This window comes from Ranitomeya imitator, chromosome 6 (genome assembly GCF_032444005.1).
Source record: "Ranitomeya imitator isolate aRanImi1 chromosome 6, aRanImi1.pri, whole genome shotgun sequence".
NCBI lineage: Eukaryota > Metazoa > Chordata > Amphibia > Anura > Dendrobatidae > Ranitomeya > Ranitomeya imitator.
The window spans coordinates 130,951,691-130,979,066 of NC_091287.1; the positions used below are offsets into that span (position 1 = coordinate 130,951,691).

At 43.1% G+C, this 27,376-nt stretch overlaps 1 protein-coding gene across 1 annotated transcript in view; it reads left to right on the forward strand.

The window, feature by feature from the left end:
• LOC138642148 (contactin-associated protein-like 2) overlaps positions 1–27,032 on the forward strand; it is a 313,870-nt gene extending 286,838 nt beyond the window's left edge. The window contains exon 4 of the mRNA XM_069730103.1: positions 26,505–27,032. Coding sequence (XP_069586204.1) covers positions 26,505–26,782 — 278 coding nt within the window. The 3' untranslated portion in view covers positions 26,783–27,032. The remainder of the gene's footprint in view (positions 1–26,504) is intronic.
• Positions 27,033–27,376: the final 344 nt, after the last annotated feature.

A 27,376-nucleotide genomic window follows, 5' to 3' on the forward strand; every position in this document is an offset into this window, starting at 1 on the left:
TGATCTAGTGGCAGAGAATGAAGAAATGTTGAGGAAGGCCTCTTGACTCTCGCTGAATAATGCGAGGGTCACGAGAAACACAGCGCAACAAAAAGTCAGCCATGCTTGCCAGACTGCTAACAGGCAAGACTTCCGTGTCCTCACCAACAGGATGACTGACCATGCTGTCCTCCTCCTCCTCCCTGTCCTCAGGCCATCCATGCTGAACAGATGGTATGACAGCTGTGCCTGTAGTAACGTCTATAGCGCATGAAAGTAGCTCCTGTTCTTCCTCCTCCTCTTCCTCATTGTCTACCAATCCACGTTGGGGCGACATGAGGCTGGGCTGAGTGTAATCCCCCTGTATGGTTCCTTGCTCCATGTCCTCGTGCTCTGCCTGCAATGAATCCTCTTTAATTGTGAGCAGAGAGGTTTTCAGAATGCAGAGGAGCAGGATGGTGATGCTTAAAATGGCGTCATCGCTGCTCACCATCTTGGTGCAGTCCTCAAATTTTTGAGGATGGTACATATGTCTGACATCCATGTCCACTCCTGAGGTCTTATGTGTGGAATCTGAACTCAATAACGACAGCCTTTTTGATGCTGGTAGTTAACAACTGCCCTCTTCTGTTCACAAATCCTTTCCAACATATGCACTGTAGAGTTCCAGGACATGGGGACATCACACACCAGTCGATGAGCCGGAAGATGCAAATGCTGCTGTAGCTTGGCAAGGACGGCTAAAGCTGTAGCATACTTTCTAAAATAGGCAGACAGATGGCGTACTTTCACTAGCAGATCCGGCAGCTCCGGGTAGCTTTTCAGAAAACGTTGAACCACGAGGTTAAGCACATGGGCCACAAGGTACGTGTGAGCTCACCTTGCCTCAGAGCTGCTACCATGTTCCATCCATTGTCACACACAACCAAGCCTGGCTGTAGGTGTCATTCAAAAATCTGACTGCTCTTTCAGCGCTGACCACAACTCTTCGGCATTGTGTGGTTGTCACCTGAGCAGATTAGCTTCAACACAGCCTGTTGCCATTTGGCTGAGGCAGTGCTGCACTGCTTCCAACTTCTGACTGATGTGCTCATTTCAGAGATGGAGGCTGAAGAGGAGGAGGTGCAGGAGCTGTAGACTGTGGGGGCAACTCTGATTAACGTAGATCCCACAATCCTCGGTGTAGGGAGAATGTGCTCCATCCCAAGGTCTGACTGAGTCCCGGCTTCCACTATGTTAACCCAGTGTGCCGTCAGTGAGATGTTCCATCCCTGCCCACAAGCACTTGGCCATGTGCCCGTAGTTAGGTGGACTTTTCCAGTAATAGCATTGTTGAGGGCACAGGTAATGTTTTGGGACACGTGCTGGTGTAATGCCGGTACAGCACAATGGGAGAAATAGTGGCGACTGGGGACCAAGTACCTTGGGACAGCCGCCGCCATCAGGATGCAGAAAGCTTCCATCTTAACAAGCCTAAAAGGCAACATTTTGGGTGCAAGCAGATGAGAAATGTGAGGATTTAGTACTGTGGCCTGTGGGGCATTGGCTGGGTATTTCCGCTTGCATTCCAATGACTGGGGTATAGACAACTGAAGGCTGGGCTGGGACAAGGACGTGGACGGTATTGATGATGGTGCTGGTTGACTGTGGGCAACAACAGGTGCAGGTCATGAGGCATCTTCACTTGCACCGTGGACTGAGGATTGGCTTCTATGCAAAACAGTGGAAGAAGCAGTGTTGTCACCTGAAGACCGTGTTCCTGGAGCCTGGGATTTGGTCCACAAAGTCAGATGCTTTGCTGCCATGTGCCTGATCATGCTGATGGTGGTCAGGCTGGTAGTTTTGCTACCCCTGCTGATGCGGGCATGGTAGGTGCTGAAATGGCCTGTTTGGGATTATTGGCAGAGTCTTCCCCATATGTGCTGCTGTCCTCACTCTGCATGTCCTCCTGCCAGGTTGAGTCAGTTACTATGTCATCCACCACCTCATCTTCCACATCCACACCCTGCTCCTCTTCTTGACTTTTTGGCAATTGTTTCTCATCATCGTCCACCTCTTGGGACACTTTCCCACCATCGCCTTCGTGTGACCGTGGCTGTTCAAATCTTTGGGCATCGCTTCATGCAATCTCATCTGGCCCCACTTCAAGTTGACTGACCGAGAGTCTGGAATCTTGAAAGGGAAAACTGAACAGCTCTTCAGAGTTTTCAAGTGTGGTATCAATTGTCTCAGGGCACTCGGCATGTCGGGAGGAAGGAGGACCAGGGTAAGGAATATCCTGGCCACACTCACAGCTACTCAGACTTGACCATGTGGAAGATGTGGTGGTGGTTGTGGCTAAGTGACTGGAAGCATTATACGCAATGCAGCCAACAACCATTTCACACTGCTCTGGCTTCAATATTGGTGTGCTGCGGTCCCCTTGAAACTGGGATGGGAAGGTAGAGCAAGAAGATGTGGGTCTTTGTTGTGGCCCACTTTCAGCTTGGCCACCGCCTCGTACTTTGCATGCACCATCAGCATCACTTCCACTTCCTGGTCCCTTGCCCCTTGCTTTGCCCATTTTAAATCGACTACTAAAATATTTGAAAAGTTCAATACAAATGGATTAATTTTAAGAAAACTTAAATGTGATCAGTATGCCTGAAAAGCAAGGATTTGGAGACGACAGATACACCATGCAATGGACGGAGATAACAGACTGTTTAAATATGTGGCCTTTTTAAAAAAAAAAAAAAAGATTTTTAAACCACAAAATAAAGAGTAGACTAAGGCTAGCAGACAGAACAATGCAATGCATACCTGCAAAGCAAGGATTTTGACATCAAAGATACACCAGGTATCTGAAGGAGATAACAGACTGTTTAAATATGTGGCCTTTTTTTAAACAACTAAATACTGAGTAGACCAAGGCTAGCAGACAAAAAAATACAATGAATGCCTGCAAAGTGAGGATTTTGACACCACAGATGGGCGTCTGACGGAGATAACAGACTGTTTAAATATGTGACCTTTTTTCTAAAAATAAAAAAAATTTACACCACAAAATAATGAGTAGACCAAGGCTAGCAGACAAAACAATGCAATGTATGCCTACAAAGCAAGGATTTTGACACCACAGATACACCGGGCGTCTGATGGAGATAACAGATTGTTTAAATATGTGGCCTTTTTTTAAACAACTAAATACTGAGTAGACCAAGGCTAGCAGACAAAAAAATACAATGAATGCCTGCAAAGTGAGGATTTTGACACCACAGATGGGCGTCTGACGGAGATAACAGACTGTTTAAATATGTGACCTTTTTTTTAAAAATAAAAAAAATTTACACCACAAAATAATGAGTAGACCAAGGCTAGCAGACAAAATAATGCAATGCATCAAAATAGGAGAAATACCTGCCTAGTTGAGTGGCAAAGCTCCAAATTAATATAAACATCCAAAAGAGGGAAAAGGAAGCTATATAGCCGTAAAAAATCAAATTTTATTATGACGTAATTAATACAGAATATAAAAGAATATTCATAAAAAAGTTGATACAGAGAAAATAGAGAAAATATGCAAAAGAAATCATAACCACCATACAGATAAGTAATGCCAAAATTTTTTTCGTATAGAAGAAGTAAGTTTAGAAAATCTAAACAAATTTAATAGTTTATGCACAGTATAGGACAAAAAAATATATTGGATGTAGTAAATAACATCACAATTAAACTACTATAGTAAGGAAATATAGAATATGGCGTATGCTGTGCATAAAGAATGGCAAACAGGCTTGCTGGATAGTTACATCAATAATCCTCATGAACAATATAGAGCAAAGTGAAAAGATATATAAATCCTCATAAATATAAATCCTCCAAAATAAACCATATTTAGATAGATAAAACGCTGGATACTATGTCCTATATATAAAGAATATAGTTTTGGTAATATAAAGCCAATCTCAATAAGGTGATTCTTTCTGCAGCAGTATCCATAGTTGCAAGAAAGTGCATGCAGTGCCAGATAAGTATCTATAAAGAGACCAGATGAGAAGTGGTATGCACAATAAAACGGGAACAATGGGGATCAGAAAGAGGACTGTGAACCTATCTCAATTAACGCTCATATAGGTGAACGGTGCAGAGTATCGTAAGAAGGAGAAATTAGCAGCCAATAGATTACCTGACGGTGGAAACAACCCGACGCGCGTTTCGCGTATAGCTTCGTCCGGGGATAGAAGTGTACTATATGCATGTTGCCTGGTGCTTTAATAGTGGAGGTCCATCTGCAATTGGTCGCAGTTGAATGACGGCGCTTCCGAGAGCACTCCTGCGCGTCGCCACTGCTGATCGGCATCACATGACGGCTGGCCACTCCCCCGCCCGACGCGTCAGAGCGGGGGTGGTTCAGGCGCCAAGGTGGACGCGTCTCCACAGCGACGACGAATGCAGGGAGCCCGCGCAAGCGCACACTGCGCTAAAGATAAAGGGGGTAAAAAATGCATATTTTCTCTGTATCAACTTTTTTATGAATATTCTTTTATATTCTGTATTAATTACGTCATAATAAAATTTGATTTTTTACGGCTATATAGCTTCCTTTTCCCTCTTTTGGATGAAAATAATGCAATGTATGCCTACAAAGCAAGGATTTTGACACCACAGATACACCGGGCGTCTGATGGAGATAACAGATTGTTTAAATATGTGGCCTTTTTAAAAAAAAAAAATTTTAGACCACAGAATAATGAGTAGACCAAGGCTAGCAGACAAAACAGTGCAATATATGCCTGCAGAGCGAGGATTTTGACACCACAGATACACCAGGTGTCTGATGAAGATAACAGACTGTTTAAATATGTGGCCTTTTTAAAAAAAAAAAATTTTAAACCACTAAATATGTGGCTTTTTTTAGATTTTTTAGACCACTAAATACTGAGTAGATCAAAGCTAGCAGACAAAAAAATACAATGAATGCCTGCAAAGTGAGGATTTCAACACCACAGATACACCGGGCATCCGACGGAGATAACAGACTGTTCAAATATGTGGCCTTTCTTTAAAAAAAAAAAAATTGAAACCACAAAATACTGAGTTTGCCTGAAAAGCAAGAATTTGGAGTCCACAGATAGACCAGGCGTCAGACGGAGAAAACAGACTGATCAAAATGTGGTCTTGAGTTTTTGGGCTCAACATAATTGTTAAATATTTAGCGCAATGATATGTGCTGCGTGTGGTGTACAAATCACAGTGGTAAATATAAGAACTGTAGCTAAATATTTTTGGGCCAGGTACAGATTTTTGGGGCAGCAAAATGGTGTCCAAAAATGTTGTAAGACACTCCAAAAAATAATATAGTACCAAAAAAGGCCAGAATTTTCTGTGCACTCACATCTGGTGCCTGGGACAAAAGAAAATTTTTAATTGTTTGGTTTTCACGCTCTTGTATTGCAATGACCTGGCTGTAGTCTGCAGCGTTACCAAGCAAATAAATGTAGAAAAAAGGGGGCTATGGATTTCTTTCTAATATAATTAGCAGGAATAAGCTGCAAAAAATAAAAATAAATTGCCACGGATACCTGCAGCTAGGTATATATAAAATACACAGCAGCAGACAGGAATGGAGCTTTTTGAGGTATGCAGTGAGATCTATGTACTCACATACAGTGCCTGCAGGAATTGCACTGATGTGGATATGTGCACATAGGCTCCCCTGCCTACCTAGCGCTGCAATCTATGTACCCCGAATTATCCCTAAAAAGGACTGTTTGTTTATCAGGATTAGTGGATTGAACACTAGTAGACCTAGACTCGCACTAATTAAGCAGCAGCAGTTCTGCCTACACTAGCTGAGTCCAGAGCAGAATGTAGCGAGCAGAGCGGCACCAGGTCTCTTATAGACCTGATGATGCTGTGTAGCTAGCCAATCACTGTAATACCACAATAAATATGGCTGCAGTATTACAGTGCATGGCAGACAATCCCCGCATGCTGATTGGAGCTCTAAAGAGCGCAAAAATTAAAAGGAGGAGACCCGAGCTCCTGCCAAATAATCCCGGAAATGCTCGGTGCTCGCTGAGTACATCGAGCATAGTGATACTCGGGCGAGTACCGAGTAGTGGTGAGCAGTTTGCTAATAATACTAGACTACTACTGTAAAATATTTCCCGTTTCATATACTCAAACTGGTGAAAGGTCTTCTTTAATACTATTTGGGGGTTTTAAGATAATTTCATTTTTGTCTTTGAGAAAGAAAAAATGGCTGAATGATAACTTTAAGAATAATATTGATTTTCAGTCAACAACTAAAAGGGAAAAGCTTGTAATTTTGAAATTTTTTTGTAAAAAAAATTACAATAAAAGTTTTCATCATCTTGTGTGATGTACAGCCTCATGACTTGATCTTTTGCTTAGCCACAGTTTTTTTTCTTTTAGTAATGAAATTGGATACTTCTAAACCAATTCGCTTTAGTGCTTTTGACTCTTAGCAGTCCCCCAAAGGCCTACAATATTATTGCAAAGCAAAGTGCTATGAACTGTGATATGAAAAGGAACTAATTGCTCATAAAAGCACAGACCATGACATCTCGATGGGTGTCTATGGATAGCTTAAACTTTAGTAAAATGTCCAATGTGGGTATAGTAACACTACAATAATATAAATGGTCCTTATATAAACCTTCTGCTCCATTTACACAATAAAATGTTTTTTTTATTTTATTTTATTTATTGATAAAGTAGAGTATAGGAATCTTTACTCAAAAAGCCTGTTTTTTTTACTAATCTTAATAACAGTGAAAAGTAAACCTTCTATTGATTACAAATTACTTATTGTTTTTTCTCTCAGTTTGTAACTTGTTAATCATTTTTACTGAATCTATTCAAATAATTTATACTCTATGAATATTTAATATGACATATAACACAAGTCTACAAAAAAATATTTTTTGTAATCATCGCAGGTGACTTTCTACTTTTCTGAATCATCTTTTTGTCCTGATTTCAAAAATGTATATAGTTTTTCTGGAGCAGCAGCATTATTATAGGTTATAGGAAATATACTAGTTAGATTATGAAAACAGTAACCTACATATCAGAAAAAAAATGCTTCACATTACGAAACAGTTTTTATTGAACCAAAATAATTTCACATGCAAAATAGAAACCAAAATATGAGCAGAAATTAAAAGTGCTTGACATTAGACTGTCGTTGATGCGATTTTTCAGGGTTGTCCCTATATAACATCCAACAGTCATCTGCCATCATTGAATCATTCCAAATTCCCTGGTAGCAGTGTTCCATTACTTTAATGTCCCGGTGAAACCGATCATCCTTGTTCACTGCTTATATCCCCAAGATTTTGAGGGAAGAAATCTGAATGTGAATGCAAAAAGTGCATTTTCAGAGACATGCGAAATCCAAGACACTGGTATGCATATACAATTTCTCAACACCTTCAACATGGAGATTTTTGTTTTCCTAAGAATTTTTCACAGATCCACTTGAAGCTTTTCCAAGATCCCAATTCCTTATCATTTAGAGTTCCTTCAAACACATCATCTCTCATAAGCTCTCTGATCTGAGGACCAACAAATACCACTTTCTTCAGTTTTGCTGGTGAAATACTGAAGAATGTCTGTGAAAAGTACTGGAACCCTTGTGAATTTGTCTTTGCCATGGCTTTCACAAAGTTTTCAATAAATCTCAACTTTATATGCAGTGGAGAAAGAAAGAATTTTGTTGGAGCAACTAAAAGATTATGCGGAACATTGTCTCTACCTTGAGCATAGATGTTTCTCTGTCCCCAATCATGATGAACATAATGCTATACTGTATTTCTACTGTACCATAAACACAAGAAGTAACAATATTTTGTGAAACCTCCTTGCTTACCCATTAGCAAACCAATCATTTTGAAATCTCCACAGATATTCCAGTGATGATGCTTATATTGCATAGCATCCAAAACAATGGACAGATTTTTCATAATTTCCTTTAGATGATATGAGTGAGCAATAGGGATTGATGGTTTCATATTTGCATTGTGAAGCAACACTGCTTTCAAACTTCGCTGGGATAAGTCAATAAACAATCGCCAATCTGCAACAAAATACTTTTGATTAAGTTCTTCAAAGAGGCCATTCACATTGCTACAATACACCATTGGTCCACCAACTGTGAAAAATTATGTTAAAGTGTTACTTCTGTTTCGGTAATAACTATTGTTGAGCATTCCGATACCGCAAGTATCGGGTATCGGCCGATACTTGCGGTATCGGAATTCCGATACCGAGATCCGATACTTTTGTGGTATCGGGTATCAGTATCGGATCCATAGTAAGGTGTAAAATAAAGAATTAAAATAAAAAATATTGATATATTCACCTCTCCGGCGGCCCCTGGACATCACCGCGGGTAACCGGCAGGCTTCTTTGTTTAAAATGAGCGCGTTTAGGACCTGAGGAATGACATCGCGGCTTCTGATTGGTCGCGTGCCGCCCATGTGACCGCCACGCGACCAATCAGAAGCCGCGACGACATTCTCAGGCACTAAACTCCTCATTCTAGGAATTTAGGACCTGAGGAATGACGTCGTGGCTTCTGATTGGTCGCGTGGCGGTCACATGGGTGGCACGCGACCAATCAGAAGCCGCGACGTCATTCCTCAGGTCCTAAACGCGCTCATTTTAAACAAAGAAGCCTGCCGGTTACCCGCGGTGATGTCCAGGGGCCGCCGGAGAGGTGAATATATCAATATTTTTTATTTTAATTCTTTATTTTACACATTAATATGGATCCCAGGGCCTGAAGGAGAGTTTAATCTCCTTCAGACCCTGAGAACCATCAGGATACCTTCCGATACTTGGTGTCCCATTGACTTGTATTGGTATCGGATATCGGTATCGGCGATATCCGATACTTTTCGGGTATCGGCCGATACTATCCGATACCGATACTTTCAAGTATCGGACGGTATCGCTCAACACTAGTAATAACACACTTTGACATCATCATGAAGAAGATTCTTCTGTTTCAACCTACAGTGCTTTACGAAAGTATTCGGCCCCCTGCTTCAAATATAAACATACCAAATGTAAGTTTTTGGTGAAGAATCAACAACAAGGGGAACACAATTGTGAAGTTGAACAAAATTTATTGGTTAGTTAAAATTTTTGTGAAAATTCAAAAACTGAAAAGTGGGGCATGAATTATTATTCGGCCCCTTTACTTTCAGTGCAGCAAATATAATCCACCTCTGTGTAATCAATCTCTAAATGCACCTGCTCTGTGATAGTCTCAGGGACTGTTTGAAGCACAGAGAGCATCATGAAGACCAAGGAACACAATAGGCAGGTCCGTGATACTGTTGTGAAGTTTAAAGACGGATTTGGATACAAAAATATTTCCAAAACTTTTAATATCCCAAGGAGCACTGAGCAAGCGATCATATTGAAATGGAAGGAGTATTATACCACTGCAAATCTTCCAAGACCCGGACGTCCCTCTAAACTTTCATCTCAAACAAGGAGAAGACTGATCAGAGGCCCATGGTCACTCTGGATGAACTGCAGAGATCTACAGCTGAGGTGGAACAGTCTGTCCATAGGACATCAATCTGTCGTACACTGCACAAATCTGGCCTTTAGGGAAGAGTGGCAAGATGAAAGCCATTTCTCAAAAATATCCATAAAAATGCCATTTAAAGTTTGCAACAAGCCACCTGGGAGACACACCAAACAAGTGGAAGAAGGTGCTCTGGTCAGATTAAACCAAAATCGAAATTTTTGGCAGCAATGCCAAACGATATGTTTGGCGTAAAGGCAACACAGCTCATCACCCTGAACACACCATCCCCACTGTCAAACATGGTGGTGGCAGCATCATGGTTTGGGCCTGCTTTTTTTCAGCAGGGACAGGAAAGATGGTTAAAATTGATGGGAAGATGGATGGAGCCAAATACAGGACCATTCTTGAAGAAAACCTTTTGGGAGTCTGCAAAAGGCCTGAGACTGGGACAGAGATTTGTCTTCCAACAAGACAATGATCCCAAGCATAAAGCAAAATTTACAATTGAATGGTTCACAAATAAACGTATCTAAGTGTTAGAATGGCCAAGTCAAAGTCCAGACCTTAATCCAATTGAGAATCTGTGTAAAGAGCTGAAAACTGCTGTTCACAAACGATCTCCATCAAACCTCACTGAGCTCGAGCTGTTTGCCATGGAAGAATGGGCAAGAATTTCAGTCTATTGATGTACAAAGCAGATAGAGACAAACCCCAAACGACTGGCAGCTGTAATCGCAACAAAAGGTGGCGCAACAAAGTATTAAGTTAAAGGGGCTGAATAATATTGCACGCCCCAATTTTCAGTTTTTGAATTTCCACAAAAATTTTAAATAACCAATAAATTTCGTTGAACTTCACAATTGTGTTCCACTTGTTGATTCTTCAACAAAAATTTACATTTGGTATCTTTATGTTTGAAGCATGATATGTGGGTAAAGGTTGAAATGTTCCAGGGGGCCGAATACTTTCACAAGGCACTGTAGGTGCAAGAAGTTCAGCTTTATCTTTTGACAATGAAAGGTCTCTGATGAGATCATTTAATTCATGTTGAGTAAAGCGTTCTGGCTGCTCCATCAGGTATATACTCATCTTGACTTGAGGTCTCCATGTTTTTGCCAGTAGCTTCAGCTCCATAGTCTTCATATTCTAATTCAAATTCATCCAATGCAGACAACGGTGGTACAGGAACTGGCAAGGTACCTTCATGTGGAACTGGCCTAATTACAGATTCAATTTCAGGATAGCCACTTTCCTCATATTCAACCAGTCATGAAGACCATTTGAACAACTTGAGAATATTGCATGATGGGCCCAGCTTTTGTCTTGATCACCAAGTGGACACTTAAAGTACATCTGGTACATCTTTTTAATATCATGAGTGATTGAACGTACTTGGCTTTTTGGTGTAAAAGAACCACACACATAGCAGAATCTGTTCAGATGATTGATGCACTGGGGGGCATTTTTCTCATTTAAATCAGATTAAACAGTAGAGTAAGTTCAGTTTAATGGTGGTGACAAACTAAAAAAAATTCTATGAGCCACTGACTATATGTAGATATTTCCCCAGAGATGACAGAGGAAGCTTGTATTTAGAACTCATTTTACTGGAGATAATCTGGTAGATAACTATATACAGTTGTGAGGTAAATGGGTCAGCCTATTCCTTACAGATGAATATTTGCAGACAGGCAGTTTCTCAGTGTGATATTGGCTGATTTCAGGTTCTCTCTCTGTGGAGAAAATCGCTCAGGTTCATCTCAGTGGCTGTTAGGGATGGCGGAACGCACCGAATATATATTTATTAGAAGAAGTTGGTGCGTTCACAACCCGGGATCCACCGTGCAGGAAAGCACCTGCTGCTAGATATGGCGGTACAAAAAGCAGTATAAACAGACTCTGTTACTTCAGAGTCTGTTAGCAAAGATAATGCTGTGCCCTGTTTGGCTCACAGAGGAACACAGCTACTTTCTAGAGCAGATGGTGGTCATGCAGTCAAATGCAAACATGAAACTCCTCGCCGGAGGTGCTAGCATTCTAGGGGCTTATTTCAGCCAGGTCCCTGAATACACACACACGAAAATCCTCGCCAGAGGTGCCAGCATTCTAGGGGCTTATTTCAGCCGGGTCCCTGACTGCATACAAACATGACTACTCTGGCGCTGAGCTCATACATAAATTGATACTAGTGCATGGCCGTGCGGCCATGTGAACCTTATACAGCTGCAGCATGTACAGGACTGTTATGACCTTGGAGCCGCATGGAACTTTCTCTGGAGTTGGTGTAAACTGTACTGACCGCAAATCCTGAACTTAACACTGCAACTAGAAGTAGCCGTGGGGTGTGCCTAACAAATCCTAGACACCTCGACACAGCCGGAGGACTAAATACCCCTATAGATGGAAATAGGAATTCTACCTTGCCTCAGAGAAGAACCCCAAAGGATAGGCAGCCCCCCACAAATATTGACTGTGAGTAGTAGAGGAAAAGACACACGCAGGCAGGAAACAGGATTTAGCAAAAGAGGCCACTCTAGCTAAAATTGGAAAGGATAGGACAGAATACTAAGCGGTCAGTATTAAAATCCTTCCAAAAATATCCACAGCAGAAAATACAAAAAACTCCACCATCTAACTAAAGATGTGGAGCGTATATCTGCAACTCCAGAGAATCCAACAAGACTGAGAAAACACTGACACAGTCTAAGCTGGACAAGAGAAAACAAATGAATAGCACAGAATTATTAAGCACACAGCATGTGTGCCACAGAAACAAAAAGCAGACACTTATCTTTGCTGAATTGGCAGCAAGGCAGGAGGAACCAGACAAAGATCCCAAACCTCCCAGAACCATGGACAACTGGCAAGGACTAATGAATCCTGCACACCTAAATACCCCAGTCAGAACTGCAATCAGCAGAAACACCTGACCAGGACTGCAACTCAGGGACAACTGCATTACCACCTACAACCACTGGAGGGAACCCAAAAGCAGAATTCACAACACAGGACCTTCCTAGAAGGACCACTGAGAGGCTACCACAGAGCCCAAGGAACTTCAGGACCTTCCTGGAGAACCAATGGGTCTTGCTGCAGTATCTGAGCATGTGACCCTTGATCTCCAATGAGAGATCTTACCCTGGGCATGCTTAGAAGGGGAAAAGCAGGATTTAGCCCCTAGAATTATTATAGTATCAACAAAAATGTGAGCTGCATTGTATATAGATAATCACAAGGTTGCAACCCACATCAGGCTTTTTGGCTATTAAAAATGGATTGTCAACTTAAAGAAACTAAAATATATGAGTAAATTAGAGATTAGATAAGCAGTCAAATATTGGTAATTATGTTTGCTATCTGTACAGAGATATTGACAGCTTCTGTTATATTGAATTGGTCATATTGAAGTGTGGCCATATTGATTGTCACTTCTAAATTGGCTTCTCAGATACTGCAGTATCTGAGCATGTGACCCTCGATCTCCAATGAGAGATCTTTCCCTGGGCATGCTCAGAAGGGGGAAAAGCAGGACTTAGTCCCAAAAGCATCTGCTCGCCGCTGCCCAAAACTGGCTTCAATGGCAGAAGCTGGAAAAGCAGCAGTAACCCTTTGCACAGAGTCAGACTGAGCGAGACGCTGGGACCGACGTCTCCGCTGAGCAGGCTCCACGGTGGCAGGAGAAGAATGGGAGACCGCAGCAGAGATGGCCCGAGATTCCCACTATGCAGAGGCGGGAACTCGACCCCTAACATTGCCCCCATCCTAGGGCCCCCCCCTTGGACCTCGCTACGCTTGAAGGCAGCAATGAGCTGCAATGAGCTGCGGAGCCCGAATGTGCTCAGCAGGCTCCCTGGACCTGTCCTCAGGACCATAACCCTTCCAGTCCACCAAATAAATTTTTTTGCCACGTACCACCTTGCACCCCAAAATGGCATTCACCTCGTAATCGTCCGTAGACAAACCCGATGTCCCAGCAGATGACTCGGAAAACCGGGACATGTATACGGGTTTCAAGAGGGACACATGAAAGGTGGCGGAAGGGCTAAACAATAGACCACAGGGTTAACCTGTTCGAGGACCTTGAAAGGACCCAAGTAGTGAGGTGCAAACTTAGTGGACTCAACTCGCAGCCTGATGTTACGGGCGGAGTGCCACACCAAGTCGCCAGGAGCAAAGGTCAGAGCGGGGCACCAATGTGCATCGGCGGAGGACCTCATTCTCTCCTTGGAGGTCCGAATGGTATCCTGAGTGTGGTCCCAAATATCCCGTGCTTCCACAGCCCAGTCTGCCACCCTGGAATCAGCGGAAGACATGGGCATAGGCACAGGTACCCATGGATGCTGACCATAGTTAAGGAGGAAGGGAGTTTGTCCAGTGGAGTCGGCCATGGCGTTGTTCAGCGCAAACTCTGCCCATGATAGCAATGATGCCCAGTCATCCTGCCTGGCTGAGACAAAATGTCGCAGATATGTGACCAAGGTCTGGTTGGCCCTCTCTACCAACCCATTCGTCTCGGGATGATATGCCGAAGAGAGATTCAACTCGATACTGAGAAGGCGACAAAGCTCTCTCCAGAACCGAGACGCAAACTGGGGACCCCGGTCACTGACAATTTTGTCCGGCATACCGTGTAGGCGCAAGATATGTTTCATGAACAACGCTGCCAAGGCCCAGTGCAGAAGGTAACCGTGGAAGCGGCACCAAATGCACCATTTTAGAAAACTGATCGGTGATAACCCAAATGATGGTACAGCCACGAGACTTGGGCAAACCCACCACAAAGTCCATCCCGACCATCTCCCAGGGCCAGTCTGCCACCGGCAAGGGATAGAGTAACCCTGCTGGCCGTTGCCGAGGAGACTTATTTTTGGTGCAGGAGACACATGACTGAATATAATCTCTGACATCATGGACCATATATGGCCACCAGTACATTCTCGCCAGCAGCTCAGATGTCCTCTTTGACCCAAAGTGTCCACCCACCCTGGATGAATGAGCCCAAGAGAGAACCTCCAGTCGCAAATTAATGGGTACAAAAGTCTTGCCCGGAGGCACAGACCCTAGCAAAACCGGAGCTACGGTTCTCAGGCTCTCAGAAGGGACAATAAGCCAAGGCTCCCCTTCCTCCTCCACAGATGACACAACAGAGCGAGAGAGGGCATCAGCACAAATGTTCTTCTCCCCAGTGAGATAATGGAGGGTGAAGTGGAACCGGGAGAAGAACAAGGACCATCTGGCCTGGCGACAATTTAACCGCTGGGCTGTTTGTAAATATAACAAATTTTTGTGGTCCGTGAAGACTTGAAAGGGAAAGCGATCCCCCTCCAAGAGATGTCTCCACTCCGAGAAAGCCAACTTCATCGCTAGCAACTCCCTGTCCCTGATGGAATAATTCCTCTCCGCTGGTGAAAAGGTCTTAGAGAAGAAGAAGCAAGGATGCTTCCGACCTTGAGCATCCTTTTGGAAGAGGACTGCTCCTGCACCAACGGATGAGGCATCCACCTCCATTATAAATGGCTTATCAACATTGGGATGATGTAGGATGGGAGTGCTAGCAAAATGAGACTTAATAGAAGAGAAGACCTTGGAGACCTCTTCAGATCACAATTTAGGATTTGCTCCCTTCTTGGTGAGGGCTACCAAGGGAGCTACCAAAGTTGAGAAGTGGGGAATGAACTGGCGGTAATAATTAATGAACCCCATGAAGCGCTGCACCGCTTTAAGAGAATGGGGTTCTTGCCAGTCCATCACAGCCTGTAGTTTGTCAGGATCCATAGCCAATCCATGGGTGGAGATGACATAGGCCAGGAAACACAAAGACTCCTGCTCAAACATACACTTCTCCAACTTTGCATAGAGGGAATTTGCCCGTAAGAGGTCGAAGACTCTGCCAACATCTCTCCGGTGGGAGTCAATATCTGGAGAGAAGAGGAGAATATCATCCAGATAGACTACGACTGAGGTGGAGAGCATATCCCGGAAGATGTCGTTGACAAGGTCTTGGAAGATGGCTGGGGCATTACAGAACCCGAAGGGCATCACCAGATACTCATAGTGCCCATCCCTGGTATTAAACGCTGTCTTCCATTCGTCCCCCTCACAGATGCGAATCAGGTTATACGCACCCCGCAGATCTAATTTGGTAAATACCCTTGCTCCCCGTAGCCTATCAAAGAGCTCAGAAATCAGGGGAAACGGGTACCTATTCTTAACGGTGAGGCGTTAAGACCCCTGTAATCTATGCAAGGACGTAATTCTCCATTCTTCTGCACGAAGAAGAATCCTGCCCCTGCAGGTGACACTGACTTCCTAATGAACTCTCTTGCCAAATTTTCCTGGATGTATTGGGACATAGCCTCTGTCTCCGGGAGAGAGAGGGGATAGACCAGTCCCTGAGGAGGTTCTGCTCCAGGCAAGAGATCAATAGAACAGTCATAGGGGCGGTGAGGCAGAAGGGTCTCCGCAGCCTTTTTGGAAAAAACATCTGCATAGGACCAATGGCATTTGGGAAGGGAAGAAAGATCTGCAGGTATCTCGGTGGTAGAAACCTGAACGCACTCTCTCACACATCTGCCCTTACATGAATCACTCCAACTCAATATCCTCCCAGAGGTCCACTCATTATGTGGGGAGTGAAAACGGAGCCAGGGTATTCCCAGCAGAATCTCGTCCATTCCCTCGGGAAGGACAAGAAGGGAAATAATCTCCTGGTGGGAAGGGGACATGGATATTGTGAAAGGGACAGTCTGGTGTGTGATCTGAGATGGAAGTGTTGACCCATTCACTACTCTAACAGTCACCGGTTTGGCGAGCATCACCAGAGGTATTGCATGGCGCAGAGCAAAAGCTGAGGACATGAAATTCCCCTCTGCTCCAGAATCCACACAAAGTTCGACTGTTAGAGAGTAAGAGCCTAATATGATTGTCCCTTTGAAGAAATGCTGGGAGGAAAATGCCGCTGTGTCCAGTGAACCTCCTCCAATGGTTACTAGACGCGATCGTTTACCCGACCGCCGTGGACATTTATTGGCATAATGTCCTTCTTGTTGGCAATTTCTGCAAACCACGGGTACTCGAGCGGTCCGAGACTTAGGTCCCACTCGAGAAACCTCCATGGCCTCATGGGAGTCGGACGCATGAATGGAAGATTCTAGAGGTCTAGCGAAGGTGGGAGCCAGCCGAAACCTCTGCCTACACTGGGCCCGCTCCAACCTCCGCTCGTTAAAACGGAGGTCGATGCAGGTAGATATAGAAATAAGCTCCTCCAGTGTGGCGGGAATCTACCTGGTGGCCAAGGCATCCTTCACATGGTCTGACAGTCCTCTCCAGAACACCGGAATAAGGACTTTATCTGGCCATTCGAGCTCAGAGACCAGAGTCCGGAATTGGACGGTGAACTGGCTGACCATGGACGAACCCTGTGTTGTTGCCAACAATTGGAGCGTGGTATCGTGGGTGACACGAGGTCCCAAAAAGACCTGTTTCAGAGCGTCCAGGAAGAGAGGAGCACTCTGCGCCACACGATCATTGCGCTCCCATAGCGGCGTTGCCCACTCCAAAGCCCTGCCCGACAAAAGGGATAAAATAAATCCCACTTTTGCCCGTTCCGTAGGAAACGTGCAGCCAGGAGCTCAAGATGTATGAAGCACTGACTCAAGAATCCCCGACATAGCTTACTGTCACCAGCAAACTTGTCTGGAAGCGGGAGACAGGATAAAGTCGGAGCAGGGGTTGCAGAGGACAAACTGGCTGCAGCTACACTTACAGCCTGAACAGCGACTGCGGTAACATCCACAGCTGAAGTTGTGCACTCGAGAGCCGCCAACCTACCCTCCAGCTGCTGGATGTACCGCTGTAAATGCTGATCGTCCGCCATTTACTAGCCAGACCCTGGAGCTAGTATACTGTTAGGGTTGGCGGAATGCAACGAATATATATTTATTAGAAGAAGTTGGTGCGTTCGCAACCCGGGATCCACCGTGCAGGAAAGCACCTGCTGCTAGATATGGCGGTACAAAAAGCAGTATAAACAGACTCTGTTACTTCACAGAGTCTGTTAGCAAAGATAACGCTGTGCCCTGTTTGGCTCACAGAGGAACACAGCTACTTAGTAGAGCAGATGGTGGTCATGCAGTCAAATGCAAACATGAAACTTCTCGCCTGAGGTGCCAGCATTCTAGGGGCTTATTTCAGCCAGGTCCCTGAATACACACACACGAAACTCCTCACCGGAGGTGCCAGCATTCTAGGGGCTTATTTCAGCCAGGTCCCTGACTGCATACAAACATGACCACACTGGCGCTGAGCTCATACATAAATTGATACTAGCGCATGGCCGTGCGGCCATGCGAACCTTATATAGCTGCAGCACGTACAGGACCTTCCTAGAAGGACCAATGAGAGGCTGACACAGAGCCTGAGGAACTTCAGGACCTTCCTGGAGAACCAATGGGTCTTGCTGCAGTATCTGAGCTTGTGACCCTTGATCTCCAATAAGAGATCTTACCCTGGGCATGCTCAGAAGGGGAAAAGCAGGACTTAGCCCCTAGAATTATTATAATATCAACAAAAATGTGAGCTGCGTTGTATATAGATAATCACAAGATTATAACCCACATCAGGCTTTTTGGCTATTAAAAATGGATTGTCAACTTAAAGAAACTAAAATACATGAGTAAATTAGAGATTAGATAAGCAGTCAAATATTGGTAATTATGTTTGCTATCTGTACAGAGATATTGACAGCTTCTGTTATATTGAATTGGTCATATTGAAGTGTGGCCATATTGATTGTCACTTTTAAATTAACCTCTCGGATACTGACAGAAAAATGTTTCTTTGTTGTCAAATAACTGCAGAAACAAAACGACAATATATGTCAGTTTCTGCGAAGCTTATTCAAAAGTGAAAACCTAAATGTCTGCACTTCCTGTTGTAATTTTGCAAAATGCCCATTGCCAAAAAATATTAAAATATCAACCAGTATAATTATCAAATTGTAATTTATATTTACAAACACACTGCATTTCTTCTATTTCAAAAAAATGCATTGTAAACAACCAACAATTGTAAAGGGGCTTTGTCAGTGGTAACCTGGTGGCTCTAAAATGGCCACGATGGACAAATTTAGCACAAGACACTGCACTTACCAAATCCCAGGGGTTACCCTGACCTTCACCCAGTAACCCCTGTACAGGAATATGGACTTAACAAGGGACTCCTGGTTTGGGCCATGGAATAAGCTCCTGTTCAGTGGTGCAGGGTCACAGGAGTGATCAGGTAGTTGGGTAAGAACCAGAGGAGCACAAGGTTATATCTGCTATATTCCAGTAGTAATGGTAGTGTATGGTGTTTTCCAATTAGTAGGAGTTGATAACTCCAGCAGGACAGCACACAAACCCATACTGCCAGACTGGACTGCAGTGCAGGGACCATCCACCCTAAACTTAGTGACTGAACAGAGTCAGTGCTGTCCAAAGCTTCTATTCTGACACTGATGCCTGGTGACAGCTTAAAAACGCCACAGGAGCAGGCCCTGGTGGAGATGTGACAGCAGTCTGTTGTTTTACGTTGCATTGAGGCTTCGTTTCATGAGCTTTTGGGTGGTGATTTATCAAAAAAAATCTTCAGTGTATAAATTGGCAGACAATTAAACTTACTGGCCACTACAAATGAAGAATTGGGCTACAGGTGTGCCCTTTCTTCCATTTGGCTTAACATATCCCTAGATGTATGGTGTAAGATGACTAACTTAAAAAAAACAATATGTTATGATACTCTTGCAAGGAGATACACATATTGACCTGTTCCCCCTTGAAGACATCAGTGCTGTGTACAATGTAAAGTATAATGTGTAATAATGTCATGCGTGTTCTGCACTGCACTGTGGGGAACCTGAGTTCTGCCCAGCAACAGACAGTGAGTAGGGTAAGATAGAGTTACGTGTTGGAACTAGTCCAGAGAGGGGAGCTATGTAGCATGATCAGAAAGGACTTATTGGTAGTGAGTCAGAGAGTGCCTACCGTGCAGATAGAGCAGACATTTGGTCTGAGTGGCAAGCAGGGCCGCATGCAGTGGGTGTTCTATGGCAAAAGAGAAAGGAGATTGGGACAGAGATAGTGTCATCCTGAGGAACAAACCAAGACAGAGACTAACAGAGACATAGAGAAAAGGACAGTGCCAGCTCAAAGAAATGACCATAGAGCAAAGTTACCAAATGAGAAAGGTACAGAGAAGATACACATAGCAGCACTGCCCTAAGTAGATTACAGCTCTTAAATGTAACAGACAAAAAGGAATAGAACATGAGACAAATGAGAAAGGTACAGAGAAGATACGCCTAGCAGCACGGTCCTAAGTAGATTACAGGTCTTAAATGTAACAGACCAAGATGGAATAGAACATGAGACAAATGAGAAAGGTACAGAGAAGATACGCCTAGCATCACGGCTCTAAGTAGATTACAGCTCTTAAATGTAACAGACCAGGTCGGAATAGAACATGAGGCAAAGTGAATGTCCTAGTGTAGGAGCTCCTTAAGCATCACAAAGCTTGAAGCTCAGTTCTGCCGTACTGGCAAACCCTCTCCTCTATGAGGAGAATAAGACTTGTAACCGCTGGAAGAGGGAATGACTGTCATGAACAGTACTGTGGTGCTAAAAATGGTGGTGGTGAGACCAGTGGAGGCAGGAATGTGTGAGGCCGAGGAAGTAACAAGATTGTATATTGAGATGCTCTGTATTATGAAGAAACGTGCAAGAAGTTGTGTACCCACAATTCTGGGTACGCAGTTGCCATGCAATTGCTGTTTAGAAAAGCTTTGTTTGTTAAGAATTTGTGGTGTCCTTTCAAGAACTGGTTAACATCTGGTCCAGGCAAACCAGCTTCATATTGGTTTCATGCAGCCTGCACGGGAGCAGAGCCCTCGTGTCACAAGTCCACACACCCAACAAGTTTAATGGTAGAAGCGTGCGCACAACTGGAAACGGTGCAAAGGTAGGTTCCCACACCTTATAATGTATAAAGTAAAAACCTTGCACTCAACTTTATGCTCATGTGACTTTAATGTAGTACTCAAAAACGTTTCGGTCCAACAACCGGGACCTTCATCAGTTACGTACTTTTAGGTGAGCTTGCGAACAAAAAGAGACAATGGTGTCTCCATGCACATAATGGACAGCGTCTTAGGATGAGCTGGATAAATAACCAGAGTTGCTGGTGACTATTGCGGTAGCAGTGCGTGTCTCTCAGGATCAGACGCGGTATCCCCCGCTCTCAGAGACGAGCGGGGGATACCGCATCTGATCCTGAGAGACACGCACTGCTACCGCAATAGTCACCAGCAACTCTGGTTATTTATCCAGCTCATCCTAAGACGCTGTCCATTATGTGCATGGAGACACCATTGTCTCTTTTTGTTCGCAAGCTCACCTAAAAGTAAGTAACTGATGAAGGTCCCGGTTGTTGGACCGAAACGTTTTTGAGTACTACATTAAAGTCACATGAGCATAAAGTTGAGTGCAAGGTTTTTACTTCATACATTATAAGGTGTGGGAACCTACCTTTGCACCGTTTCCAGTTGTGCGCACGCTTCTACCATTAAACTTGTTGGGTGTGTGGACTTGTGACACGAGGGCTCTGCTCCCGTGCAGGCTGCATGAAACCAATATGAAGCTGGTTTGCCTGGACCAGATGTTAACCAGTTCTTGAAAGGACACCACAAATTCTTAACAAACAAAGCTTTTCTAAACAGCAATTGCATGGCAACTGCGTACTCAGAATTGTGGGTACACAACTTCTTGCACGTTTCTTCATAATACAGAGCATCTCAATATACAATCTTGTTACTTCCTCGTCTCTGAGACGAGCGGGGGATACCGCGTCTGATCCTGAGAGACACGCACTGCTACCGCAATAGTCACCAGCAACTCTGGTTATTTATCCAGCTCATCCTAAGACGCTGTCCATTATGTGCATGGAGACACCATTGTCTCTTTTTGTTCGCAAGCTCACCTAAAAGTACGTAACTGATGAAGGTCCCGGTTGTTGGACCGAAACGTTTTTGAGTACTACATTAAAGTCACATGAGCATAAAGTTGAGTGCAAGGTTTTTACTTTACACACACCCAACAAGGACCTGCACTTTCATGTAATGTGATGGGGTGCAAGAAAAGAGTACCTTGCAAAAGGCTGCAGACTCACAACATGTTACACTATGTCAGGACTTGTTTTTAGTTTATGTGTCTATGTGCAACCTCCCAGTGGTTGTGATATGGGTTGTAGGGTGTCAAAAATTTTATTGAGATAATGTATTGAATTTGCATTCTGAAAAATTGAAATCCTTGATGACAATTGCTGAAAGTAAAGGATGGACACATCTTCACTTGATTGATTGTTCAAGTTAAATTTTGATCTTCAACTTTAACTCAAAGATCAAAAAGAGATATTATCGATAACTATCTTTTATACATCTTGAGATCTACATAATATTTTATTAGTGATTGCTTAATACTCTCAATTCAGGAAATGGGAACAGCTGCAACAAAAAAAGTCTACATTGTATAATTTCAACTATTTTTGGAAGTTGCTTTTGTTTATTCGAAAACTCAGACACACTGTGTATGATAATTTACAGAGCTTTCAGGAGACACTGCGAGTAAATGAAACGAGAAGAGAAAATATCAAGCGATAGCCTCATTTTGTGAGACCAGGTGGGATGCTCCACAGTCAATGACATTGCCGATTTTGTCATGATGATCCTGAGGTCTCCATGCAGAGAATGACATTTGCTAACTCACAAGGGGATCCGGTTCCCCACATACAGTAGCTGTTGTGCTATCTGGCACTGTGTTAATCTGCATTGCTAAGCAAGTACCTCACTCAGAAAACAAAATAGGTTTAAATATTCACTTTTTTCCCAGCAAATATATAACGTAGCTAATGAAAAAGTTTATCCAGGGTTTGTTCACTGCTATATTTACTACTTCTAATGAACAAATAGATTGTAAGTAATGAGCAGCCTCTGCTACTGTTTTGGGTTCTTAAAGAAATTTAATATGAGACTGAAAAGATCAAATATGTGGCACATTTTCCTCCCTGTGTGACCTAGAAAATTGCAAAAAGTGGTAATATATGTAGCAAGGACCTAAACTTATAGCAATTAAGACTCTAACAAAATACCACACTGGCAATGTCATTAGCACTAACAGCACTTTAAACAGTTGCAGTAAAAATGTCATTGTGAAATCAGAAAGTTAAAAGAGGCATTATGTGAAGCATGTAAGTCAATGGATATTTAGAGAACATTTCTTAGGTGCTAAAGGTACTGTGGTTAAATAATGATTTTCTCAGACATAAGAACAGATGTTTCTTGCATTCCTCTGGAGGGAACCTGTTACCTATAGACAACTCATAACTGGGCTTTTCAAACTGAATGAATAGATGCTACTGCACTTGCTAAATGCCCCAATAGTGCCTATCATGGGCTGATGAAGTCAATGGAAGTCAATATTCTTTTTAATATAGTGTCTCCAGTTGAATTTGTAATATACTAAAGTATATTTCAACAGGTTCATAATTATTTTCTGAGTGGTTCATCGTTATTAAAATAAGAGATGGAAAAAAAAACAATTGTTCATTCAGTAATAAAAATATTTGATAATGTTTTTAAGGTTTTTTAATATTGTTTTGTTAAACTGGTTTGTCAGAGATTGTTAACAACAGCATAACAGCCTGAAGTGAGTTAAGACAATTGAAAAAAAGTCTTTACTTACCTCTTTAATCCCCTGCTAATCCAGCATGACTACTCTGTGGGTCTATAGGGATGCCAAATAACTACTGAGCCACTTAACTGTCATGCTGGAATGTAAAGGTACCTTCACACATAACGATATCGTTAATGATATTGTTGCTTTTTGTGATGTAGCAACGATATCGTTAAGGAAATCGTTCTGTGTGACAGCGACCAACGATCAGGCCCCTGCTGGGAGATCGTTGGTCGCTGAGGAAAGTCCAGAACTTTATTTCGTCGCTGGACTCCCTGCAGACATCGCTGGATCGGCGTGTGTCACACCGATCCAGCGATGTCTTCACTGGTAACCAGGGTAAACATCGGGTTACTAAGCGCAGGGCCGCGCTTAGTTACCCGATGTTTACCCTGGTTACCAGTGTAAAAGTAAAAAAAACAAACACTACATACTTATCTACCGCTGTCTGTCCCCGGCGCTCAGCTTCTTTGCACTCCTCCTGCACTGGCTATGAGCGTCGGTCAGCCGGAAAGCAGAGCGGTGACGTCACCGCTCTGCTTTCCGGCCGCTGTGCTCACAGTCAGTGCAGGAGGAGTGCAGAGAAGCTGAGCGCTGGGGACAGACAGCGGTAGGTAAGTATGTACTGTTTGTTTTTTTTACTTTTACGCTGGTAACCAGGGTAAACATCGGGTTACTAAGTGCGGCCCTGCGCTTAGTAACCCGATGTTTACCCTGGTTACCCGGGGACCTCGGGATCGTTGGTCGCTGGAGAGCTGTCTGTGTGACAGCTCTCCAGCGACCAAACAGCAACGCTGCAGCGATCGACATCGTTGTTGGTATCGCTGCAGCGTCGCTGAGTGTGAAGGTACCTTAAGTCACATGGCTGCTGAGACCAGTAATTAGTCACAGTGTCCAAGTGAATGATTGATTATCATGTCTGTGAGATAAAAAAACAAAACAATAGAGTGCTAAAGTAGAAAGGAATTTCATAGGTTAGTAATGCTTAGCCTATTGTTTTATTTAGCTTGAAGCTATTAGGCCATTTGTAAAGAGCCCAAACATTCCTTCTAAAAGTCTTAGTTTTCATGAATATACATTAAAGTGTCTTTAAGTTGTCTCATATGGTCTCCCATGATCTTCAACCAGAGGTGACATTGGGGAGAAACTGAAAAATAGGAACTGCTCAACTCAATAGTTGTAAAAAAAAGTTTGCTTTTTCATGCTAGTCCTGGCCAGAAGTGTTGTGCACCTCTTAAAAAAAACACAGGAGTTGAAGAATGATCCCCCTCTTCATCTCCTGGCCCAGCTGCTCCACTCCTCCCTCCAGACTTTTGCAGCAAATCATGAGTCATACAGGGAAATTTTGACCTCCCATTTCTACATACAGCTCTGGCAAAAATTAAGAGACCACCATATCAAAACCCTGTCATGGGTAGCCCAATCTCCAGACCTGAACCCCATTGAAAACCTCTATAATGTAATCAAGAGGATGATGGATAGTCACAAGCCATCAAACAAATCAGAACTGCTTACATTTTTGCTCCAGGAGCGTGTGAAACACTGGTGGAAAGTATGCCAAGACTCATGAAAGCTGTGATTAAAAATCATGGTTATTCCACAAAATATTGATTTCTGAACTCTTCCAAAGTTAAAACATTAGTATTGTTGTTTCTAAATGATTATGAACTTGAATACTTTGCATTATTTGAGGTCTGAAAGCGCTGGATTTTTTTTTAATTTGGACCATTTCTCCTTTTCAGAAAAAAAATCCAAATTTATTGCTTGGAAATTTGGAGACATGTTGTTAGGGTTGGCGGAATGCACCGAATATATACAGTATATATATGAGACAGTTGGTGCGTTTGCAACCCGGGGTCCATCGTGCAGGAGAGAAACCTGCTGCTAGTAATAGGCGGTACTATATGGCGTTATTAGTGAACTCTATTACTGCACAGATTCGCTAGAAATAACAAGATGCTGTGCCCTGTTAACCTCACAGAGGAACACAGCTACCAAACAGAGCAAAACTGTGGTCATGCAGTTAGAATAGCAGACAAACAACTCCTCACCGGAGGTGCCGGTATTCTAGGGGCTTATTTCAGCCAAGGCCCTGAATCCAAACATACAAACTCCTTACCGGAGGTGCCGGTATTCTAGAAGCTTATTTCAGCCAAACCCTGACGACATACAGGCATGACCACACTGGCGCTGAGCTCTTTAACATTGGTTTGATACTAGCGCATGGCCGTGCGGCCATGCAAACCTTTTATAGTTTTAGCACTCAAGGACCTTCCTAGTGGTCCAATAGGAACCGCTTCAGGACCTGCGCATGTGACCCCCGACCTCCAATGGGAGGTCGTCTTGTGGGCATGCCCAGTATGGGAAAAGCAGGACTTAGTCCCAGAAAGATCTGTTCGCTGCTGATCAGCGCTGGCTACAAAGGCAGAGCCTGGAAGAACAGTAGTAACCAGTCACCCAGTATCAGCCTGAGTCAGATGCTGGGACCGACGTCTCCACTGAGCAAGTTCCACTGGGGCTTAAGAAGAATGGGAGACTGCAGCAGAGATGGTTCGAGATTCCCCCTGTGCAGAGGCGGGAACTCGACACCTAACACATGTTGTCAGAAGTTTATACAATAAATTAACAATTTATATTTTACTCAAAAAATTACTTTTAAAGAGAAAAATCAGACAAACTGAAAATTTTGCAGTGGTCTCTTAATTTTTGCCAGAGCTGTGGAACTTAGAAGGATTCAGCTAGTTAGTTTTTAATCCTGTGATGTCATAGACCTAATGAAAAAAGAGAAGAATTAGCTGGGTAAAGGCAAAATGAGCAATTGTAAACATACAGTGCTATATGCTAAGAATGCCATTTTAAGAGGATCAAAATTTTGATGGGATTGCTTCCATAATTAGATGCACCTTACTCTAGCAGTCCTGTTCATGAAAACAGGTGTGCACAACACAAGGTGTAATGAATCAAGGCCATAGTCTGTTTCACTTTGCATTAGTATTTTTGTGAAAAAAGCTGTTTATCTGGTGGTAGGACTCACAAATCCTGTGATTCCTAAAACCACAAAAAGGTGAGATTTAGTAGGTAAGTAATGCTTCTTCTTTTGCTTCATGCCACCCCCTACTTGTGCCTTTTCTTGTTGAGCTCTGACAATGCCTTAACCTTATAAAAAGCAGTCCCAAACTTCACAAAACTATTTTTTCTAATTTCCACAGAGGATAAAGTATGGACAACGCTATACCATGATTTTAAACCTGAATCTTCAGTGCCAGGTGCCAGCAAAGAGAAAAGAGTTGTGGTACAACTGAATTACAATGCATCCATGGATCAGATCTCCACCATCACAAACAGCGCAGACAAATGTGAACAGTATATTTCCTATTCTTGCAAGATGTCAAGACTGCTCAACTCACCAGGTAGGCCAAGAGTCTTCTCTACACAGATAATCGACTTTCTCCTGAATTTCAGGCATGCCTTGTTGTCTTCTCTATAAACAAATGGTCATCAGTAGCACTGAAAAGATTGAGTTACTGAACGAAAAGATTATTCTAAGTTATCGATTTAATGAGTACCTAACATGCTTTATTTTACAAAGCACTGGGCAGCCATAGGCAAATGATTTAACGGAATAATATTACCAGAATAAAGGAAGCAACTTTCTGACAAAAATGAGATCCAAACTTCCAGGTCGGGAAATCCTTGCATTGCAGGGTCTCACAACCCTCTGCAGCCCAACTTACTGTCTCGCAAGATCTTGGTCTTTGCCAGTTTATGAGTCCAAGGAGCATTACAGGACTACACTTTGTATACGGGACTCCTACAATCTGGAAGTTAGAGCCTGATTGTTGCATCTGATAAGGTGTCATTAGGGGCAATTCTGGTTATTTTTTCTAAATAATATTATCTAATAAAATCAGCTCTGTACAACTGCCCCATGGTTTTTTCAAATGCAAAAAGGCACATGCTAGGTACTTCTTAAGTTTGTATGACTGATTTTTTTTATATTGGATGAAGTCAGTCATTGTTAGATATGATTTTTGGCTACAAAGCATTCAATCAATGTTTCGGATTTTGTAATACTCTGTCG